This window comes from Macrotis lagotis, chromosome 7 (genome assembly GCF_037893015.1).
Source record: "Macrotis lagotis isolate mMagLag1 chromosome 7, bilby.v1.9.chrom.fasta, whole genome shotgun sequence".
NCBI classification, from domain to species: Eukaryota; Metazoa; Chordata; class Mammalia; order Peramelemorphia; family Peramelidae; genus Macrotis; species Macrotis lagotis.
Genome location: NC_133664.1, coordinates 32,017,888 through 32,042,985, shown reverse-complemented (window position 1 = coordinate 32,042,985; position 25,098 = coordinate 32,017,888). Strand labels below are relative to the sequence as shown.

At 35.2% G+C, this 25,098-nt stretch overlaps 1 protein-coding gene across 6 annotated transcripts in view; it reads right to left on the bottom strand.

Annotated features, from left to right (window-relative positions):
- The window catches only part of ZNF385D (zinc finger protein 385D), a 978,888-nt gene that overhangs the window by 154,941 nt on the left and 798,849 nt on the right, over positions 1-25,098 (bottom strand). For 4 of the 6 annotated variants that reach the window (XM_074195714.1, XM_074195715.1, XM_074195719.1 and 1 more), the window contains one exon: positions 10,508-10,576. The exons of the other annotated variants lie outside the window; for them this stretch is intronic. In XM_074195714.1, coding sequence (XP_074051815.1) covers positions 10,508-10,576 — 69 coding nt within the window. The remainder of the gene's footprint in view (positions 1-10,507; positions 10,577-25,098) is intronic. 6 annotated transcript variants of the gene reach the window in all.

Sequence of the window (25,098 nt, the reverse complement as noted above, 5' to 3'; positions counted from 1 at the left end):
GACTTCCAGGGGACAGCTAAGCTCTCCCAACATTCCCTTCCAGACAATTTTAAAATAACGTCTCAATTCAATTTCTGGAGAGGCAGAACTAACAAGAGGTCAGAGGGAGACATTCATTCAACACAAGGAAACAGAGTAAGTGAGAAAAAGAGATGTCTAATACACAGCAGACAGCTGACCTTGAGCCCATGTGAATGAAATACCATTAGTGAGACAGAGCTTCAGGAGTATCCAAATCAGAGACAATCACATCATCCTGAATTTGCTGAAAACTTCCCAAACCCTAAAACTAGTTCTGAAAACAGAAATGTGTATAAAGGTCTGAAGTTTGAGACACAATCTACTCCCCTTCTTCTAACCAGAAGTGGAGATCAATGTGAACATAATGTTGAAATCGAGAAATAAGGTGGGAAAATAAGCAATCAATAAGAACTGACCATAAAAAGCTACTATGATGTCAGTGAAGATCAAGACACAAACTCAGAAGACAGTGAAGTCAAAACAACTACAAGAAAATCCATAGAGAAAAATGTGAATTGGATACAAATTCATCAAGAATTCCTGGAAGAGTTTAAAATATATTTTCAAAAGCAAAAAATATTGGTAGAGAAAATATTAGGTACAGAAATGAAAATAAAAGAGGAAAATAATGAAAAGACAATTAATAGCCTGGTTTATAAAAGGCACAAAATAGGTATTTATTGAAAAGACTTTCAAACATTCCTAATGAGAAGACTAGAGTTGAATAGAAAATCTAAATTTCAAATACAAGAAACAAAACATTTTTTAAAAAGACAAACAGGACAAGATAGAGGATAAAGGTCAGGAAAGAGGGAGAGAGAAGGATAAAGATAAGAAAATAGGATAGAGAGAAAGAAATGCACAGTTAGTTATTATAATAATAAAAATAATTGTTAAAGGGATAAACTTCCTCACAAAATAGTAGAATAGATTAGAAACCAGAATCTAAAACTATGTTGTTTACAAAAAACATACTTAAAACACAGGAGACTCAAAGAGAGTTAAAACATGGGACTGTTATGCATTAGCTGAAATTAAAAAAAAAAAGACAAGAGGCAGCAATCATGATCTCAGACAAAGCAAAAACAAAAACAGACTAAATTAAAAGGGGCTAAGCAGGAAGTTATATATTACTAAAAGGAATCATAAGAAATAAAGTAATATCAATACTATACATATATGTCTATGTCTATGTCTATGTCTATGTCTATGTCTATGTCTATGTCTATGTCTATGTATATGCACCAAATAACATAGAGTCAAAATTCTTAAAGGAAATGTTAAATTAATTACAAAAGGAAATAGATCATAGGACTTTACTACTAAAGGACTTCAACTTTCCCCTCTCAGAGGTAGACAAAACTAACCATGAAATAAATAATAAAGAAAAGGAGATGAATACAATCTTAGAAAAGTTGATATGCTATATCTATAGAGAAAACTAACTGAAAAAAAGTCCACCTTTTTCTCAGTTATATATGACATACTCAAAAGAGAGACCATTTGAGCAAAAAGCCCTTCCAACTAAATGCCAAAAATCAGACATTTAAATGCACTCTTTTCAGATAAGACATTTAAAAATATTCTTAATAAAAGGCCAAGCATATATTCGAAGCTAATTGAAAATAAATAATATAACCCTAAAGAATAGGTAGTCAAAGAACAAATCATAGAAACAATCAATAATTTCATTAAAGAGAATAATAAAAAAAGTGAGAGAGCATTCTAAAAACTGTGGAATACAACCAAAGCAGTACTCAGGAAAAATGTATATCTGTAAATGTTTATATCAATAAAAGAGAGAAAGAATAGGTCAATGAATTAAACATACAACCAAAAAAAAAAGACTAAAAAAGAAGGAAATTAAAATATTCAAATAAACATCAAACTGAAAATCCTAAAAATTAAAGAGATTTAAAAAATTCAAAAGTAAAAAAAAGAATTTTTTAAATCTCTTTAATAATATAGCTAATAATAGCTAATTAGCTAATAATAAAGCTAAGAGCTGGTTTTATGAAAGAAAATCAATAGGAAAGATTAACCATTGAGTAATTCGATTAAAAAAGAAAACCAAATTATTAACATCAAAAATGAAAAGGGTAAAAATAACAACAACAAAGATTAAATTAAATTAGTTATTTGGAATGACTTGCCCAGTTATATGCCAGTAAAACTGACAAATTAGGTAAAATGAATGAATATTTACAATATTTACCCATAGTCAGATCCTGGGTGGCATTTCCAGGGGAAGGGGGATCATTCACACACCAGAGTTTGTGAGACATAGTAAAGCAGGGATACTCATTAAAGTTCTAGTACAGAAAAGAGCACAGTCACTCAAAGACCAGAGCACAGACTAGGAGGGTAGTAAGCACCTCTCCTTGGATTATACTATCTTGGAAGAACTGAAAACTTAGAAGTATCTCTGAAAACAGCAACTCCAAACTCTGAAGCTTGGGACAGCATCCTTCCATTCAGTATGCAGAGCCCTACTTTAAGGAAGAGTTAAAAGTCAAGAAATAGATTGAAGAAATTAGTAGAGAAAAGAAAAAGAAAATTCTGACCATAGAAAAAATACTCTGGAACAAGAAAGATCAAGACATTCAGAAGAAGATTAAAAAAATCAAAGCTCTCAAGTTAAAATGTGTATTGGTCTCAGGCCATAGAAGAATCAAAAAAGAATTTTGGAAATCCAGTGAGAAAGTTAGAGAAAAAATTGGGAAATTAGACTGGATGCAAACAAATTCATGAAAAAAGAATCAATAACTTGGAAAAGGAGACACGTACACAAAATACTGAAGAAAAAGATACTTTAAAAAACAGACTAAGCCAAATGTTTTTTTTAAAAGAACAAGAAGAGAAGAATGCATTGAAAAACAGGATTGACCAAATAAAAAGAGGCGCAAAAATTCACTGAAGAAAAAACTCCGTTAAAAAGTAGAATTGGTCAAATGGAAAAGAATGTACCAAAGTGCACCAAAGAAAATAATTCCCGGGGTGGCTAGGTGGTGCAGTGGATGGAGCACCAGCCTTGGAGTCAGGAGTATCTGGGTTCAAATCCGACCTCAGACACTTAATAATTACCTAGCTGTGTGGCCTTGGGCAAGCCACTTAACCCCATTGCCTTGCAAAAAAAAAATCTAAAAAAAAGAAAATAATTCCCTAAAAATTAGAATTGACACCCTCTACCAAAATAAGATAAAAATGGGTACAGGATTTAGACAAAAAGGGTAATATTATAGGTAAATTAATAGACCAAGAAATACTCTATCTATCAGATCTATGGAAAGGGGATATATTTATGATCAAACAAGAATATAAAGTACAAAATGAATGATTTTAACTATATTAAATTTTTAAAATTGCATTAATAAAATCAATTCAGCCAAAATTAGAAGGAAAGCAGAAAGCTAGGAAACAATCTTCACAAATAGTTCTGATAAAGGTTTCATTTCTAAAATATATAGAGAATTGCGTAAAATTTATAAGGTTATAAGTCATTCCCCAATTGATAAATGGTCAAAGGATATGAATAGAAAGTTTTCAAATGAAGAAATTAAAGCTATCTCTCTCTCTCTCTCTCTCTCTCTCTCTCTCTCTCTCTCCATATATATATATATATATATATAAAATCATATGAAAATATGCTCCAAATCATTATTGATAAGTGAAATTAAAAGAACTATAAGTTAACACCTCACACCCTATCAGATTGGCTAAGATGAGAAAAAGAGGAAATGATCAATGTTGTAGAAGTTGTGGGAGGATCGAGACATTAATACATTGCTGGTGGAATTGTAAATGGATCCAACCTTTCTGGAAAGCAATATGGAGCTATGCCCAAAGAGCAATAAAACTGTTCATTCCCTTTGACCCAGCAATTCCAATTCTAAGTCTATATCCAGAAGAAATCATGAAAAAGAGGAAAAGTACCACATATTCCAAAATATTCATAGCAGCTCTTTTTTGTAGTGGCAAAGAATTGGAAATTGAAGGAATGATCATCTATTGGGGAATGACTAAACAAGGCATAGTACATAAATATTATGGAATATTATTTTTCTATAAGAAACCATAAATGGTCAGACTACAGAGAAGAATGGAATGAGTTACAGGATCTGATGCAGAGCAAAAGGAGCAAAACCAGTAGAACAACGTACGCATTTACAAATAACCTTTACATCACCCTTGATGGAAGGAACTACTCTCAGCAGTTCAGAGAGCTGGGTCAACTATATTAAATAGGCTATGGACAAAATTATCCCCATCCAGAGGAAGAAAAACAAAACAAAACAAACAAAAAAACAACCCTTCAGAATCTGATGAACACTTTATAAAAATTACCTCTTATATATCTCTTTTCCTTAATCCTAATTCCTCCTACCAAAAATGACTAATTTGTGAACATGTTTATCAAAAATATGTATATACAATGCTAATTTGACTGTTCATGCTGAGGGGAGGGGGCTGGGAAGAAAATTTTGTAACCTAAATAATACATGTGCAAATAGATGAAAAAAAATAAATAATAAAATGAGAAAAATTGAATTGAGAGAATGGAAATGAATGATGATGAAAAATCAAGAAATAATAAAATAAAACCAAAAGAATGAAAAAAAATAGAAGACAATATGAAATAGCTCACTGAAGAAATAACTAAGGTGAAAAAAGATCCAGAAGAGATAATTTCAAAATTATTGAACTACTTGAAAGTCAGATTAAAAAAGAGAGTCTAGACATCATCTTTTAAGAAATTATCAAGGAAAACTGAAGTGGAAAAAATTTTTTCTACCCCCAGGCAAGTGAAATATAGCTCCTTTACCTGGAAGCAGAGTTCCACTTTAATGAAGAGTTAAAAATCAAAAAATAGACTGGAATGTGAGCAAAACCTCTGAACTATTACTACATACCTATCAGATTCACTAAAATGACAGAAAAGAAAAATTGCAAATGTTGCAATTTGTGGGAAAATTGAGATACTAATTTTCTGTTGGTAAAGTTGTGATCTGATCCAACCATTGTATAGAATAATTTGTCCAAAGAGCTATAAAACATGCATATCCTTTGATGCCATAATACCACTCCCACTAGGCCTCTATCCCAAAGAGGTTTTTAAAATGGAAAATGACTTTTCTGTACAAAAAAATTATAATGGTTCTTTTAATTTGATAGAAAACGAGAGAATAGCCATCAATTGGGGAAATAACTGGACAAAAAATTGCATATGATTATGATATAAAACTGTTGTAGTATAAGAAATTCTGAGATGGATACTTTCAGAAAAGGTTGATTTTTTTCTGATACAAAGTGAAATAGCAGAACCAGGAGAATGCTATAAAACAGTAATAATATTTTACGATCAACTATGAATGACTTAGCATACAATATTCTCAGCAATACTATGATTCAAGGCACCACTAAAGGACTTATGCTATTCATCTCTAAAGAACTGATGGAGTCTGGATGCAGACAGTAGCATTATTTTTCTTTATTTTTCTTGTTATCTTTTGTCTGGGTTTTCTTTCATAAGAAGTAACATATTTTTCATGACTGAATATGTATAGCATGTATAAATTAATGTTAATGTTTAAAATAGTTTTTTGAAATTAAAAATATTTACATTAAAATGTTGAAATTAAAAAATTGTAAAAAATTGCATTTACAAATTGAATTGAATTCACTTAATTAGAATTAGAATTTAAAAATTTCAAAAAAGTTTGAAATGAAAAATATTGAAATAAAATTTTTGAAATAAAAAATTAAATTAGAACAAACATTATCATCATATACTAATACTAGAAATATTAGCTATTGCAGTGACAAGAAAACTAAAGGAATAAAAATAGGCAAAGTATCACTCTTTGAAGATGATGTGATCATATACTTAGAAATCTCTAGGAAATGAACTAGAAAACTAGTTCAAACCACAACTTTAGAAAAGTTGTAGTATATAAAATAAACCCACACAATTCAATAGCATTTATATATATATACTATCAACAAAACCTAGCTGGAAGAGAGAGAAAAAAGTGAAATTCCAATTTAAATCATAGGAGACAGCATAAATACTTGGAATTTATCTGCTAAGAAAATCCAGGGACTATATGGACACAATTACAAAACACTTTTCAGTCTAATAGAGACAGATCAAAACAACTGAAGAAAAATTAATTGATCATGGGTAGGCTGAGCCAATATAATAAAAATGACAATTCTATGTCAGTTAATTTACTTATTCAGAGATGTACCAATACAATACCAAAGAATTATTTTCTAGTGATAGGAAAAAATAATAACAAATTTCATCTGGTCAAGAATATCGAATGAATCATGTAAAAAATAAATAAAGGGAGGTGGTCTAATAGTTCCCTTGTTCGAACCAGACTTCAATATAGTAATTATTCAGTGATCACAGTAATTTTATATTTGATAAACCCAAAGATGAAAGCTTTGAGTGTAAAAACTCACTATTTGACAGAAATTGCAGGAAAATTAGCAGTTTCGCTGAAACTAGGTATAGACTAACATCTCATAATGTATATAAAAGGTAAGGATGGATAAATGATTTAGACATAAACTGAATATAGACAAAGCATATTTTCTTTATTTTTATTTTCTTTGATTTCTTTTGTAGTATGACTTTATTTCCCATGCTAATCCTTCCATCTCTCCTTCTCAGCATATCATCTTCATAACAAATAATTTTAAAAGAGAGGGAGAAATTAAGCAAGTGTAAACAAAAGTATTCAATGCTTACAAAGGTTCATTCTGCTGAGAGAGGGAGGAGCCTGGTTCTCCAATCAAGTAACCAGGAATAATTTAGAAAAAACTTTCTCATGAAAAAATTTGTTCTTCACCTCTGCCTTTCTGAGGAGACCCGAATAAGAAGATCATCGGGCTAAAATGCAAGTCTACCTTTGGTCCTTCTCTGGCATGATCAAAATCATGCTCTACTAACTCTGAGAACTAATAGCAGAAAATAAATGGACGGCATGGTTTCTAAGATCTTTGTCCTAAGGTATTCAGCTCCATTAGGTGATCACTAATGGAAATTAGAACATTTCACCTTTATCATTGGCCTGAACCCAGGCCAGGTCAACAGTGTCTACAGTTCATTACTTTCTGATGAATTTTCAATCACCTTAAGTAAAATAAATCAATGAGTCATATTAGAAAGATGCTCCTATCTTTGGGGGGGGGATATTATTCTAATAAAATTAAACCACTCTAAAAATAATAATAATAAGCTCCTCTTTAATCTATTTCTGAATTCCAAGGGTAATTATATTTTTTGGACTCTGTTACAGTACCAAATAAGTAGCTCCATGGAAACGTATGGAAATTGCACAATGAGTAGGGGATTAGGGTCATAGGATTAAGTGTAAAAAGGAAACAAAAATTCAACAGGATCAGCAACTCATTTCATAGGGAAGGAAAGTGAGGTCCAGAGATGTAAAGAAATTGTCCAAGCTCACATAACCAGTATGGGACAGAAGCAAGTCTTAAGCTTCTAGTATTCTCTTTTCAAATCTCTCACCATTCCATTCTGTTGCATTTCACAACAACAACAAAAAATCACTTTTTTATTTCTAAAAGCTAGAGTATTATTCTTTAATGAAGACCAAGAAGTCACTGGATATTTTAGCAGTCAATTTTTGATAGCTAAGTGGTATGGCAGAAAGAGTACTGGGTCTCTAGTCGGAAAGACCTGAGTTCAAATCCAGACTCATATATTTCCTAAGCTTAACCTTGATGTGCCTCTGTTTTCACATCTGCAAAATGAGAAGAAAAAAAAAAACACCCACCTCCCAAGATTATTGCAAAGTTTGAATGTGATCATATTTTTAAGGCATTTGACATAGAGCTTTGATGCTATTAGCAGTATAGGATAGCCTTAAATAAAGGCTTGTTTCCTTCCTTTTTTTCCTTCCCATAACAAATCTGGTTCATTGAATATGTAGTACAGCAGAATTCCTAGTTCTTTCTTTATTTTTTCAGACAAATTGCTCTCTCTCTCCATTGTATCAGGTAGTCTTTCCTCTGCCTTAAGGAAAGTAACCTGTGATTACCTTCCTAGGAAGACCAATTGAAGAAACAGGGGATATTTGGAAAACAAACACTTTTCAGAGAGCCTGAGGCAGTCGAATTTTTGAAGGGCTGATATCTGGAAGAGGAATTAGAGGAAAGTCACTTTATTGTATAATGGATTAAATGCTGGATCCTGAACCAGAAAAGAGAGTTCAAATCCTGATACAGACACTTAACTAGCTATATGTCTGTGACTTTGTCCCTTCATTTTTTCAGTCTTGGTTTACTCACCTATAAAATGGGAATAATCAAAATACCTTCTTCATAGGATTGTTGTGAGGATAAAATAAGGTGAAGTAAACACTTTATAATTCTTAAATTGATATATAAATGCTAATTTTAGCTTATTGATAATGCTGTTCTCCTTGGCCCCAGAGGGAAGAACAGATAAAAGTTGCCTAATTCCTTCTAAATATAAAGTGGGGTGGGAGGGCAAGAAACACTTAACAATGGAATGGAATGTCTTGGGTCATAGTGAGAACCTATCCCCCCCCTCCCTCATTGGAAGCCTTCAAGTGAAGGCAGGACAAGAGGGATTTGGAGAGGGGATCTTTACACTGATGATAGATTGGACTAGATGGCCACTGAAATCCCTTTGTACCAGGGGATTCTGTGATTCTAGCTCCCTTCCTTGCAGGCCAGGTTTTATAAGTCCCCAGACCTCTAGATGCCTTCAAGTTATTCCAATATCTGTTATATGTATTGTATGATTTGGTATAAGATACATAACATTCTGCTGAGAGAGGGAGGAGCCTGGTTCTCCAATCAAGTAACCAGGAATATTTTAGAAAAACTTTCTCATGAAAAATTTTGTTCTTCACCTATGCCTTTCTGAGGAGACCAGAATAAGAAGATCATTGGGCTAAAATGCAAACCTACCTTTGGTCCTTCTCTGGCATGATCAAAATTATGCTCCACTGGGTTTCTGAGAACTGATAGCAGAAAATAAATGGACATGATGGTTTCTAAAGACCTTTGTCCTAGGGTATTCATTAGGTGATTACTAATGGAAATTGGAACTTTTCACCATAAATTTATAGATTTAAAGAAGAGGTCTCAGCTACCATGTAGTTCTACCCCTTCCTTTCATATCAGATTTTTAATATGCATAATTATAGATGTATGTGTATGATTGATACAGTATTTTAATGTTATATGGAATAGTATATTGTCCTTCACCAACTACTTCCCTTGGGTGAAATCTGATCTCCTTAAGGGAGAGAAACAATTTTAATTTATTCTTTGTAGCTCTACTACTACTTCTACTACTACTACTACTACTACTAAATTGAGCTGATTCAGATTGAAATAAATATCATGAGAGATGTCACTTGGGTTTCTCCTAATCCTTAGTTATGGCTTTGCTTGTTTGCTAGGATTATATCTGGGTTATATTAACCCAGTCCAATCATGGGTTATAAAATGCAAGGTCCAGTCTCAGGCATTTACTACTCAGACATTTATATTTACTAACTGTGTGACCCTGGGCAAGTCACTTAAACTGAATTTCCTCACCAAAAAACAAAACAAACCAAAAAATGCAAGGTTTAGTCTTTCTGGACTCCTTTGCTGGTGTGCGTGCCATACTAAGTGACCATCTCCCAGCATTCAAATGCAGTGGGGTTAGGGCAAGACTTCAGGACCACCAAAGAGGCTGGGAGCAGGTACTTAAAGTTTACAGGGACCAGAAATTACATGAATAGAGTAACTCTGTGGTCTATCCAGTAGCCTCTGTCTTTTTTCCCAGGAGTCTTTTTAGAACACTTTAAAAATAGCATCCTAAGACTTCTTTCCCACAGCCACCAGGGACTTCAGGAGATAATCAGTCCTCACTCCACCAGCTGAAATATAAATTGGAAAGTAGAGGCTATCTTGGAAGAGAGGTCATGGAAATGAGAGTAAATACTATAGAGTATCCTGGGAGGTAACTGTTCTGTGAATAAAAAGGGTTTCATTCCCATGGAAAATGGTATAAATATATCCATAACCCACAAGAAACAAGTTCTCTTATTGAAGACTCTTGAAATTAAAATAAAGGGAATCTCATCACTGAGAATTCTGAAACTCTTTTAGCATCAAAATATTATGTATAAAGAAATGTATCAAGTATGACATCACATCTTCATGTGATTCTAATGATCAAAGTTTAATTTCAGTAATTCAGTAATGTAGGAAATAATCATTATTAAGGAAAAGAAGGAGGAAAGAAGAAAGAAAAGGAAGAGGAAGATGAGGAGGAGAAAGAAAAGGAGGATGAGGAGGGGGAAGAGGAAAAGAAGGAGGACAAGGAAGAGAGGCTGAGTAAGCTTCCCCAACAAGTCTTGACAAATTAAACAAACATTAATGTACACTCTAAAAAAACTGGAATGTGAAGGTGAGAGACACTCAGTTTTATTACCTTAAGAGAATAGGAGCTGTAATCAGATGACCTGAGGTTGATTGACCATCTGGGTCTCAGTTTCCTCATCTTTAGAAGAATAAAATAAGGGAGTTGGATATTAACATTGGGAGGTTTCTTCCAACTTTAAATTCATAATCTTATCATCAAGAATTTAACCATTTTATAGAATGAACGATTATGAGTAAACAAAGACCAGTATATTTAGCAAAAAACAAACAATCCCTGTTTTCTCCATTTCTGACCCCATTTGTTTTTACTCCAATTGCAAATTCAATTCAAGAAAGGAAAAAAAAAAATGGACCACTAAAACCATACTGAATGTGGCTATGATCTTAATGTTACAGTTAAAAAAAATAAATCTACCTATATTTATTATCATCTGTTAATATATTTCTCTAACCTTCCATGGGAAGGTAGCTACATTAACTTATAAAAATTAAATGAAATTGTTGTCAGAACCTTAAACAAATGATCTTTTACAACATATACCAATAGATTAGAAGGGGAAGAAAAGATTAAAAATATAAATAGGTGCTCCCAAGCCTGGCATCTTGGTTTAATTAGCTAATTATTTAGTAGTCAATGAATTTTGACTATAAAAAAATTAATCCATTTCATCTTCTTATTTCTCTCAGCTGTTGTTGTTATTATGTCTATTTACATGCTTCAATTCAATTTCAGATTCAGCCTATGACCTTTCCTAATCCCAAATGAATATGTTTTGCTTAATCTCAAGCAAATGGATCATCAGATTCCTATCAAACTTCCCCCTTACATCTTGTCTGTGTATTCTGCTAACTTGTAAATGAGGATACCAGGACCTTCTTGAAGTCAAACTGCAAAGTAAGGTTTTCTTTCCAAGGATATCCATTTTCTTTCTTTTTTCTACCAAAGAAGGGGCTTTCTTATTTGGTGTCAATTTCTCCTTCCTCAAGATACTTATCACCTTGTAATTATTATTAATAGTAGTATTATAATTATCAATCTCATTTTAAAAAAATAAAGTTGAATCCTTGAAAGATTAGACTTTTGAACACCAGGGCAAAGAGGAATTTTCAAGCTACCTGCCCACCCAAAAAGACTTAAATTTGCATTTGTTACTGCTACAGAAATAATTTCTAAATAGCATAGGTAATGTTTCTCTGAACTTTTGGGATCACACTGTGTAATGTCATCTTAACTCACAAAGTAGCAAAAATGATAATGTTATAAAGGGTGGGAAAGAGTAAGAATTTATATAGTGGGGGTGGCTAGGTGGCACAGTGGATAAAGCACCGGTCCTGGAGTCAGGAGTACCTGGGTTCAAATCTGGTCTCAGACACTTAATAATTACCTAGCCGTGTGGCTTTGGGCAAGCCACTTAACCCCATTTGCCTTGCAAAAAAAAAAACCCCTAAAAAAAATGAATTTATATAGTGCCTACTTTTTTGCTATTCACTGCCTGATTATTATCTCATTTGATTCTTTTACAACCCTGGGAGGTAAGTATTATTATTATCATTCCAATTTTACAGTTTGGAAAACTAAAACATATAAAGATCAAATGACTTGCCCAGTATATAATGCCTTACAACTACTAAGCATTGAGGCCAAATCTGAATTCAAGTCTTCCTGATTCCAGACCTAATATTCAATTCAACTACCTCTAAATTAATTAAACAAACTCTAAGAATTCTAAATCAGGTAATAACCAACTTCTCACTGGAAGTCTGTAAGCAAATTTCATGACTTATCACTGAATCAACAAATTCATGAATGTATTTATTACATGTCAGCAATATGATAAACACTAGTAATATAAAGAGTGCCCCCCCCAAATGTCATGACCTAAGGAGGCCCTTAGGAGCTACTGTCTTGGTTCTACCCCTTCACTTGAGAGATAAGGGAACTGAGATCTAGAAAGTAAAGAGACTTCTCCAAGATCATAGAAACCAACTTGAGAAACATGAATTAATTCTACTTACTCTCATTCCAGACATTACCTCAATATGCTATCATGTAAAATAACGAAAACCTAAAAAACAAATACTTCTCAAAAGTTAAAAAAAATACAAATAAAGGTAACAGAAGAGATGCCCAGAGAGACACTTTAATTATTCTAAGCATATTTCACTTAAAATGCCTTGAATTACAATGCACATGATTCTCCATGATTCTCATTCACCTTGACTTTTCTCTCAGAAAAAAAGCAAAGATCACTTTGGAAAGACAGCTTTCCCACTAACCTGAGGAAAAGTAGCAGACAGACCTTGGTGGAGTAGCAGCCAGAGGTTGGGAAATCCTAGGCCCAGAGATTTTCAACGCAGATTAGAGCTAAGGAAACCAATAGGTTACTACTGATACCACACATTCCAACTCTCAATTAACAAATTAACAGAAATGCACATGGGAAAGCCAGAATGTCATTTGGGAGATTAGACAATTTGTGAGACCAATATTACCTAATATTAAACCTGTCTTCTTGCCATTTCTCACTCTTAAGCTTCCATCTCTGATCTCCATGCCTATGAACTGGCCGTCAGCAATGCTCCAATGCACTACTTCATGGACCTCGACCTCTTCAAATCATTCTCCCTTTAAAGATCCCATTAAAAAAATATCTCTTACATGAGCCTTTTAAAAATTCTTCCAGATGCTATTACCCTTTAAAAAAAGGAAAAAGACTTCCTATATGATATAATTGGACAAAACATGGGTGTGTATGAAAAGAGTGTGTGTGTGTATGTGTGTGTGTGTGTGTGTGTGTGTGTATGTGGTAAATATAGAGTATTGTGAATATTTAAAATATATATATTATATATATAATATGAATATAGACTATATAGGGAATTTAGATTATACATAGTAAATATTCACTACAAATTGTATCTATATCAAGAATATAGACTAGTGAGTATTCACTATATATATAAAATATATCTACATCATGAATATAGTATATATTAATATAGAATATAGAATGAAAATCATTATAGATATAGTACAAATGTCATGGATATAGAAAAGATAGCTAATATTCACTATATAAAAGCATTGTTTAAAGGGAAAGGCATTAGTCTCTAAGAGAATTAAGAAAAGGTTCATATAAGAGATATCTGAACAGATAGATGAGAGAGAAGAGAAGATGGATAGAAGGATGATAAAAAAAATGAAAGATAGATGTTATAGGTATAGAGGTTATTTTCCCCAGTAAAACATCACTTTCTTTCTCCATCCCCCTTCTGAAACTTAGTATAATCCCTAGAGCCTGGATCCTAATTGGTATTTAATCCATGCTTGTTAATAGATTAACTAACCATGGACTATTAAAGAAGAGGGGCAGGAACTGATAAGCTTGAAAGGGAAAGTATAACCTAAATATCTGTGTAAACCAAAGTTTGATCAAATCCACCTATCAGTCTTTGGTGAAGCAAAAATCACAAAACCAGAAAATAATGTGGATAGTTCCTGGAAATATATCAGAATCTATCTTGTGAAGAAGCCTCTGTCTGCCATTGAGTTGGATATTTGTTCAGTCACAAATATGTCATCTATACCATTCTTTACATTAAATCACTAGCAGGATCAGCTGAAGGATAAGCAGAACCCAAATGATCTCAAATCATTGGCTGTTACTGTCCAACTGCATTAAATCAATGGTGCAAAGAACAGAGGCTCCTGGGATATTCCGACTGGTGCTGTTTAATAAATTAGGAATGGGGGAGCAGGGAAAGGAAAGTCAAACAGTAGAGAAAGAAAGTAAAGGCAGATGGCTCTCCATAATAGAGATTACTAAGAATAAGGAAATGCCATGACAAGAAAGGAGGAAGGAACGGTTGTGGGGAAATAATACTAAAACCTCCAGTCACCCTTATTGCTAGGTGTTATAAATAGTAGCTGCTGATGGCAACCCACAGTGATGGATGGATACATAAGCCTTTTGGGACTGGCTTCTGGCCATTCTCTGATTGGCCTTTTCAGCTACACCTGCACATATGAATAGGGATTACCCTCTCTGGGGCTTCGTCCACATCGGAGGATAGCATGTACCCTATCCTCATTCTCAATTCGGTCCTGAAGCTATTCTGAAAAACGAAGGCCTGAACATCTAGAAGCCAAAACATTTGGATGCTTGCCAAAGTAGTTAGAACGTGTCTAAATGTAAGAAACTTTCCCCTGCCAAGAACTTTGGAACATGGCTATCTGCCCAAATATTATAGCTCCATAAAGCAGTGTACTAATGATGATGAAGCAAAGAAGGAAAATGGAAAAGGGAGGCAAGATCATGAGTGGATCAAATGATAATGCCTCATTTTTATGGGGAAAGATTGTTGCCAATTTACATTGTTATTCACCAGAAATGTGGAACCTGTTATTATTAAGTATATGGAAAGTATTCAGGTCTCTGTACACAATGTTGATAAATGAGTGAAAAAAAAAATCAAGTACCAAAATAGAGCTCTAAAACAGGAGAAACTTAGAGAGCATTAAATATAACCTTATTATTTTATAAATGAGAAAACTGAAGGAGGCTAAGAGAAAGCGCTTAGGTCAGATTTTGCTCATTTTTTTTCAGGGAGGGAGAAGTTTTTTTAAAAAGCAACACAGTGGGGTAGTTAGGTGGTACAGTGGATAGAGCACCAGCCCTGAAGTCAGGAGGACCTGAGTTCAAATCCAGCCTCAGACACTCAATAATTACCCAATTGTGTGGCGTTAGGCAAATCATTTAACCCCACTGCCTTGCAAAAAAAAATAGAAATAAAAAAAAGCAACACAGTGGATTATTATGAAATAACACAGTTTGTGAACAGCCAAGACAATTAGATATTTAATTCAAGGGCCCCTCAAAGTCTGGACCTTCACAATGAAGACCAATAGGAAATTAGGATTTTAAGACTAAACCTTCCCAAATGGAGGGAGATTGAAAAAAATACCCTAACCAAGTAGGAGAGAGTATGAGAGCTTTTTCCTTGTCTTATTCTCCAGACAAATTTAATCCTCATCCAGTCAAATAGAATTTTCAGGCATCAATGGGCAAGTCAATCAAAATAGATTTATTAAATACCTACTAAGTTCTAAGCAATGAGATAAGTGATCAGGAGATAAAGAAAGACAATGTGGGATCCCAAGGAGTTCACTTTATATCAACATACAAACAATTATATGCAAACATGATATCCATAGGAGAAACTAGAAATAATAGAGGAAAGGAAATAACATTAAGGGAGTTCAAGGAAAGCTCCCAGAAGGCAGTCTTTTATGTGAGGTGCTTTCCATAGAGTGGACTAGGAGAAGGCAGTAGGAGAAGAAAAAAGGGAAGAACAGATATTCCTGTAGTATCCCTGGCTGAGGAGGGAAATCACATTAGAGAAAGTAGGCATTGAAAAGAAGCACCTGCAAAAGAACATGATAAGCACTGTTCATGGAATCATGAGGACCAGAGTTCAAATCCAGCCTCAGACACTTACTAGCTGTGTGACCCTGATTACAAAAGAAAGAATAAGAACAAGAAAGAGGGAGGGAGAGGGAGGGAGAGAAAGAGAGAGGGAAGGAGGGAAGGAGGGAGGGAAGAAGGAAGGAAGGAAGGGAGAGAAAGAGAAAGAAAAAGATGAGAAAGAGAAAAGGGAAAGAGAAAAAAGAAAGAAAGAAAGAAAGAAAGAAAGAAAGAAAGAAAGAAAGAAAGAAAGAAAGAAAGAAAGAAAGAAAGAAAGAAAGACAAAGAGAATATGATAGGAGCACAACAAGTAATGGACACAGGAGAAAACTGACAAATAAAGGTTTTAGTGGGAGAAATCCATCAGGAAGAGAAAAGGATTTTTAAGATAATTTGGATGTGATGGGTAAATTTTAGGGTAAAACAGACTAGAAATGCCATTTAAGAATATTCTATTAAGTGTCTACTGTGTACCAAGAAGATATCAACCATTCATATATAACAGTGGAGCTGCATTATTATTGATATGGATGCTTAATTCAAAGATAAGAAATCCCATTAATGTTTGCCCCAGTGCAACCCTTGGCCAGTTAAGACTTTCAGGCTCAGGGAGGCAGAGGTGGAGGAGGGAGAGTCCAATCAATATGCTGATGACTTCCTGGATTCCTCCTGACTTGGCAAAGTTTTAGAGAAAGCCTCACTGCCAGTAGGATGGTACCTTAGTAATAAATTCTTTTGCTATGGACACTCACATCAAACATTGGTTTTATAATGAAGTTATTTCTACCCTTTGAATTTAGTTGGGTTACAAAGGTAATATGACATACTGGAGAAAAAGCTAGCCAGTCTTGGAATCAAAAATACCTAATTTCATTCTTTGTATCCTCCAGAGCTAACTACCTGCTTTCCATGTGGATATCACATGATGTGGTAACCAAAAGCAAACCCCCACTCTACAGATCCTTAATCCAACTTGAAACTTTCCCAGAGGTCATGATGTAGGATAGTTATATAATCTGCTTCTCCTCTGTGTGTGTTTGTGTTTATCCCCTTATTCAGCCATTAGCAAACAGAAAAGCTTATCTGCTACCTTTCTTTACAGATAAACAAAGCCTGCATAGAGCAAAATATAAAAACAAGATAAAGACACAATCCAGATCTCCCCACCTTCTCCAGGAAGAACATAGAGTTTTCTGTATCTCAGCAATTCCAAAAAAAAAAAACAAAAAAACCCCATAACTATGGGGATTTTTTTAAAGGGAGAATTCTGAATGCTTTCTGAACTTCCCAACCTTTTCTGTGAAGGGATTAGCCATCTGCAGGCTTTAATATTCTCCTTGAGAGTTAGCTGGATATTTAGACTTGCAGCACAGAGAGCTTAAGCCAAGCACTTTTAGTTCTGATCACAAATATTCTGCTGCTCCCCATCATCACCATCACCATCATTTTCAAGAAAAATGGATAATTGTTTGCCAGTCCCCTGACAGAGTTACAGAATTTCCAGTTGGAAGGGAAACATCGAATTCACTCATACCTATAAAAGAATTTCAACAATACTTCCAACAAGGGGTTATCTGAAGCCCAGAACTTTCCATTACTTTGGACTGATCAGGAACTTGTCTCTTTTTGGTTTCCTTTGATATGAAGTCTAAACTATTTTCTTTCCTCCTCTTTTTCTTATTCTCAGCCTTTTCCACAACAAAGTCAATCTAATCTTTGAAGATTGGCACTATTATGCAATTTGGTCTACTGGTCTTCTCCAATGCCTCAGAAGCCTAGCAATTAAGTGGCTAGCTTTTTATTTATAAACAACTGACACCTCTCTGGCCTCAGATATTTGACACTTAACTACTGTGCGATCCTGGACAAGTCACTTAATCATATCATAATTGCCTTACCAAAAGAGAAAGGAGAGAGAGAGAGAGAGTGAAAGGAAGAAAGAAAAAAAGAAAGAAGAAAGAAAGAAAGAAAGAAAGAAAGAAAGAAAGAAAGAAAGAAAGAAAGAAAGAAAGAAAGAAAGAAAGAAAGAAAGAAAGAACGAACTGGCATTTTCCCCTACATACACACAGAAGTTGGCTCAAACCAAGAGATAGTTATTAAGCATCTACTCATGTACAAGACAATACTCAAAGTATTGTCACATATGTGCCCACGTATTTTCCTATTTTCAGTCAACTCCATTCCCTAGGAGTCAATTCCATTGTCTAGTTTGTGACTAACCCAACACAGCCCCCCTTCACTCAAATACAGATCATACACATGTTTTGGAGTCACCTCCCTGATGCCTGGGTCTTCTTGGAAAGCAAAGGACAAACAGCAATAATCATAAACTTCAGTACTTAAGGAAAAAATGGGAAGTGGGGAAGTAAGAGAGGATAGAGAAAAAGAGGAAAAGGGAAGAATGAAGTTAGTGCTTGGGCAAAAGGATGAAGATTATGAATGCAAATTTGAAAAAGTTTTGACCCCAGGCAGCTCTCCATTATTCTAAGCTGCAGGGAAAGTTCTGCCCAATAATGGTAGAGGGAATTTAGGAAATTGCCTACATCAATAAAAATAACAAATCCAGTTTCTATGGCCACTTTTCCCCACCCACCTCTTAATTCCTCTTAATCCTTTTATCCTTCCATTAATTGCTGCTCCATAAGACCTAAGTCAAATGCCTACAGGTGCTTTGAGCTGGAGAAGGAGAAGATACTAATTTTGAAGATAATGAGATTAATTGATTTGAGAATTAAAAATAACAATAAATGTTTTGGAGTTCTCTGAGAACAAGAGCTCTCAAAACTGTTCCATTTTTGTCAGTCAATAAACATTTACTTCACACCTACCACATGTCAGACTCTGTGCTTAGTCTTGCCTTAAGTCTGGCAGCTATGGTTGTTGAGTTCTTTCAGCCATGTCTGAGTCTTTGTGGCCCCATTTTGAGGTTTTCTTGGCAAATAAACTGGAGTGGTTTGATGTTTCCTTCTCTAACTCATTTTGCAGATGAAGAACTGAGATAAACAAGTTTAAGTGAATTAATGGCCCAGGGTCTCCCAGCTAGAAAGTGTCTGAGGTTGGATTTAAATCCATGAAGATGAGTCTTCCAGATTCAAAGCCAAGTGCTCTGTCCACTTTGTTGGCACATAGTAGGATCCTAATAAAAACTTGCTGATTGAGTGATCACTGTGCCTTTAAGGATAAGGTGAAATACAAAATGTGGATAAGAAAAGGTACCTGCTCTGAAAGTATCGGCAATCTAGAAGTTCTAAGGAAGGCTTGAGCATCAAGGGCATGGATTGACTAATCAGTAGCAGAGTCATCAAGTACAGGGTGAACATAGTATAGAAAATTAGCATGGGACCTAGAGAAAAATAAAGATCAAAGTAGCATGTACTCAGAATATTTTTCAGGTTTAGAGATGAGGTTATTCCCAAAAGCCATTGCTCTTTTTCAAAACATTAGATTCCTTCTTTTTTAAATACACAAACATAAGGACATTTTTTTTACCCCCAAATGTAGTACAGCTGGAGATACTTCTAGTATGTTAACACATGCTATGTGATGGCATTCATTAAACATGAGAATACTTATTTTAATGCATTATTTACATTACTACATGTTAGAATATTTATTCTGTATATTCTCCATTAGCTCTGCCATCCCTTCCAACTCTGAAATTCTTTGAGCCTATGATGGTCCCCAAGTGATACTTCTTTATTTCTACCCTAATATATAAGTGCATAAATTAGTAGAAAAACAGCACTGGCTCCCTCAAAGTTTGTACTCAAAGAAAAAAAAACACTGAGAATAACTGATACATCAAGTGAAAGTCTGCCATGTGCATTTTATAACCGTAATGGTTGTTGGCATGTAAGAATTGACAGAATTTCCCACTTGGGTCATTTCTTTTTACAAAGCAACATGTCATTTCCTCAGAAATCTGATAGAGCAACTCTCAACCAAGTCCCTCCTATTTTAGGCTACAGCGGCCCTGAATTTCCTGATCACAGGTATTTAACAATTTTATATTCAGTGATTCATTTATTTCAATCTTGTCAGATTCTTCATAACACCATTTAGGGTTTTCTTGGCAGAGTATTTTGCTATTTCCTTCTCCAGGTCATTATATAGATGAAGAATGAAGACAGGCAGGGTGAAGCTAGTAAGTGAACTCAGGAAAAGTCTTCCTGCTTTGAACACTCTATCCACTGTGTCACTGAGCTATCCAACTATTATATACATACATACATACATATATATATATATATATATATATAATATATATATGCATATATTTCCATTTATTCCATATTTATGCAATGAATATAAGTATATATGCCCACATGAATATATTTATGTAAACCTATTGTTTCCATCAGGATGTAAAAAGACCCCTTGCAAATGGTTGTATATATAATGACATTTCCCAGACCTTTTTATGAAACAACTTTCTTTCTCATAAGACTAATCTGGCCAAGGCAAAGAAAGGCAGAAAAATTAGAGGCATTTCCAGTTTTCAACCAAAGCTAACTGCTATAACTGTGCTGTTTGCTAATTGCCCAGGAAAATAATGTGACTTTCTGAGTCCTTTGAGTTGGTGATTTGAATTCTCAAGGAAGCACAACCTGTATCCAATGTCAGAGTACAAACATGATTTTAATTCCAAAAATAGGAAAGAATTTATACTACATGGACCAATGACTGTTCCAGTTCCTGTTTTCATTTTACCTTGTAAGGCCATAAAATGATGAAGTTAAGTTAGCCTTGCCCAGTGTCATTTGGCTAAAATCATTGAAATTCAAGACTTGGCCATGGGCAACCATAAATCAATCATATGAATTGATCTTGGAACAAACAACCTGAATTGCACACTCTGTCCGGGGTTATGAGAAGGCAAACATCACCCTAGAGGAGACAGACAGTGATTCCAAGATGTAGACACTAGCCTATCTTAAGGGAGGGGTAGGGGTCGCACACAGGATCACATTTTTGGTACATTTTGGTACTCCTTCACTTAAACTGAATGTAAGAAGGGTAAAGTGACTTAGCCAAAGTCATATAATTATTATTTGCCTCCTGCAGGATTCTATCTGAGTTGACCTGATTTCAAGTCCACACTCTGGTAGCTTCTCATGTTACCTCATTTTTCATATATGCTAGTTTGCAAGTTTGGCTATTTCTACATTCTGCAACATTAAAAATCTTGCCAAAATCTTCTAACTTGTCACTCTGAGGCATAGCCCCAGTGACCACACCCTGGTTCTGGTTCTGGTTATCGACAACCCTGGCTACAGTTTCACTAAAGGTTGACCTTGGGAATGATTTCAGCCTAAGCTATAATATAGTATTTAGCCAAAAAGACTAATTGGACCCCATCACTCATCCAACTCACAGCCCCTTATGTTAAATCTAGATAAGACAGTGTGAAACTTTCTGAAAGCTCCATTAGACATTTGAGTCTGAATTTGGAACTTTTACATGGCAAAGTCAAAAATTTGAAACAAAACATTGGAAAGGAAGGGTGAGATTTAAAATGCATCATTTGTATTTCAAAATCTATTGAGCATCCACTATGTATGAAACACTGGGTTTGGGGAAATAAAGAGATGTAAGGGGTGGTTTGGGGGAATGTAGGGTTGTTAAGACAGGATTAGTACCTCTACTTTGAGGTCTTGTCAAGTCCTTTTCAAGGCTGCTCCTCTACCTTTGTGACCACATCTCACCCAGTTCTCACCTGTGACTCTTAGAAGCTATGTATCATGCGCAGTAATTATAATAATAATGTTTGTCCTTCATTTTCTAAGAAGACCATGACATCAGGGAGGTGATGCCATGACAAGCACATGAATTGGATTTCAATCAGGGGGTGCCATGCTAAATCACCAGCCTCACTTTCTCCTCCACTCATCTGGGTCCAGTGGCCAGATATGAATCAGGATGACTGGAGATGGCCTGGATACCTGGCAATCAGGGTGAAGTGACTTGTCCAAGGTCACACAGCTAGTGTCAAGTGTCTGAGGCTTGATTTGAACTCCTGTCCTTCTGACTCTAAGGTCAGTGTACTATCCACTGTACCACCTAGCTGCCCCAGTAAAACCATCTCAGCAGATGCGCTCACACAGTTTGAGGATAACTGACAAGTCTGAAATCCAGTGAGTTAGGGGGATGTCTATCTCAGGCATCTGAAGACTTCCCCTGGTGGAATGGGCAGAGAATTTTAAGATGGCTGAAGTAGGCTCTGAGGAGTACCTAGAGCTTGGACAGATATTAAAGATGCTAAGGTCATCCACTGTATCCTGGGCCACCACCAGTCATGCTAATGTTTGTCTTACCACTGAAGAAAGTATGAGCCTGAGGACATTATGCAACCCTTCCTCACTTAAATCCAATTCCCATGAGAGGCACTGGTCCTCTTCCAAAATGCAGGTCCCTTCCAAAAGGCATGGTCGCTAAACTCCAGAGGATAAGGATGATGGGGAATAGACAAGTAAGAAGATGAAGAGTAATTAGAAAAAGCAATATTATAAGCAATAAATTAGAGCTGCAATGAGTATACTACTAATCAATATTCTCATGCCTCAAAAAACAGTTAGGATGGTCTGGGAAGGTTTCATGGAGGAGCTAAAATTTGGCTATAAATAGAAATTTAAGGAATTTTAGGAGTTGCATTTAGAGAGAACAGTAATGAAGACTTGAGCAAATAGAGAAAAAAAAAGACATTCCATCCCTGAGATACCACATGAGCAAAGGAATGGAGGTGGGATTATGTATAGGCAAACATTTATAGGACTAATTTGAGAGGAACAAGGACATTCTAGAATAAGGAGAAAAGATGGAAATAGGAATATAGTTTAATTTATGGAGGATGTCAAATGCCAAACTTAAGTGTTTGTAGTTTTTCCTATGAAAAATGGGAAGCCAGGGGCAGTTAGGTGACACCATGGCTATAGCACCAGCCCTGGAGTCAGAAGGACCTGAGTTCAAATCCAGTCTTAGACACTTAAAATTCCCTAGCTGAGAGACCTTGGGCAAATCACTTAACGCCATTGACTTGCCAAAAAAAAAAAAACCCCAACTTAAAAAAAAAAGAGAAGCCATTAAAGTTTACTGAATCAGGATAAGTGGAGAGTTTTGGTAGGGAAAACAGTTTTTAGGAAAATAAAACTTCTAGGGATAATTCCAAGATTTTTTTAACCTGAATATTTAGGGAAATGAGGATAATAATAACAGAAATGGAGAGCACAGACCAAGAGCTGGTGTTCTGGGAACAAAAATGAATTAAATTGAGATAATTTGGGTCCAGGTGAGACACTAGGTGGAGCTATTCAGCAGAGAGCTAAAGGCAGGAGATTGAAGCACAGGAGAGAGGTCAGGGCAGTAGGTAGAAATTGGGGGGATCCTCTGCACAAAGAGGTCACTGGCTGCCTGAAGAGCAATTCATTTACTGGACCTCTTTTAAGACAGTTTTATGATCTTGACAACTGTGGCCCTAAACCATGATCACCTGAAATAATCCAACATTGTCATTAAATTAAAGCTCTTATTCTGGCTCAAAATAAAAATTAGCTAGTTATTTTAGTTCTCCCTTTGCAGATGCAGGTGTAAGCCTTTACATATGAAGGCTGTGCCTCAAAAAATCAGTAGAGAGCGGAACAAGATTTTTTTTTTCTTCCGTATTATCATATTCAATAAGCATTGGATGGAATATACCAAAAAACTTTTTTTAAAAAAAGACATTCAGAATAAATAGTATCTAACACAAAGACATCCTCACAGATGGGAAGTTGCCCTCATAAAAGCCCACCCCCTTTTCACCCCACAGTACACTCGAAGAGGCAATTTCAGTACCACATCTGGGAAATGTCATTCATTAACTTCCCTGGCATTGCTGAATAGACTATAAACACAGTACACTGGCTCTCTGACATATTTTTGAGTGGTTTACTCCTTTTAAACTTAAATCATTTTTATTTGCTAATTTGACACGCCAAGTTTTATGCTATTCAAGCCTCTTCTCTAAATTTTATCTTATTTTCTTGTTGACTTTTTTATAATATTATGCAAGAACATGATGAAATTGGCCACACTTAGAAAAATAGGCACTAAGGAGAACATATGAAGGTTTCTTGCCTATAAGGGATTGCATTACAAGGGTCATTTCTGGGAAACAAGGTACCACGGACAGCAGTTTGAATAAAATAATACTTAATCAGAGAATTAATCCTCTAAACAAAACCCTCTATGAAAAGGATCCAGAAAGTTAAAGCTGGAAAGAAACAGAAATTATCTAGTCCAAATGCTATGTTTTAGAGATCGGGAAACTGTCACCCAATGACTTTGCCAAAGGTTACCCAGATAGTGTGTGGCAAAGCTGGATTCTCTCTTTTCCCTTTAATACTGATTCCTGGGGGGGGGGGGGGGGGGGGCGGGGGGGGGGGGGGGGGGGGGGGGGGGGGGGGGGGTGTGCAGCGAAATGGATAGAGTACCAGGCCTGAAGTCAGAAAGACCTAAGTTAAATCCAGCCTCAGACACTTAATAATTAATTAAGCTGTGAGAACTTGGGCATTGTCTTGCAAACAAACAAACAAAACCCCCCCCACTGATTTCTAGAAGATTTTGTTCTTCAAGGACTATCCTATTCAGGCAGTGATGTCTTTCGAGGATAAAACAGGACTTGGAGTTAGAAGATCTGAAGTCAAATCCAGTTTCAGACACTTATTTGCTGTCTGACCATGAGCAAGTGACATAAAACACTACTTACCTTGCTTTGCACGTCTATAAAATGAACAGAAGAAGGAAATGGCAAATCACTACAGTATCTTTGTCAAGAAAATCTTAAATGGGGTTCAGGAAGAGTTGGACACAATGGAGAAAAAGACTGAACAAAAACAATATGCTATTAGTTTATGAAATCATAGGGATTTAGAATAATATAACTTGAGATCTTATAAATCATAAAGGTTGATTTGTTCCATTTCTGCCCTTTAATCATTCTGACCAGGTATCTGCCATTTTTTCCCCCTAAGATTTCTATGTAAGGAAATTCTATAGAGTCCTTTGGGCATCCATTTCTGTATCTACAAAGCATTTTGGGACTCTCCAGAAAAAGTTGTCATGTCAAGAACAAAGTATTTTCCTGCCTTTTCTCTTTAGTTCTGCCCAATTCTATTAATTATGATCTATCTCACAGGCT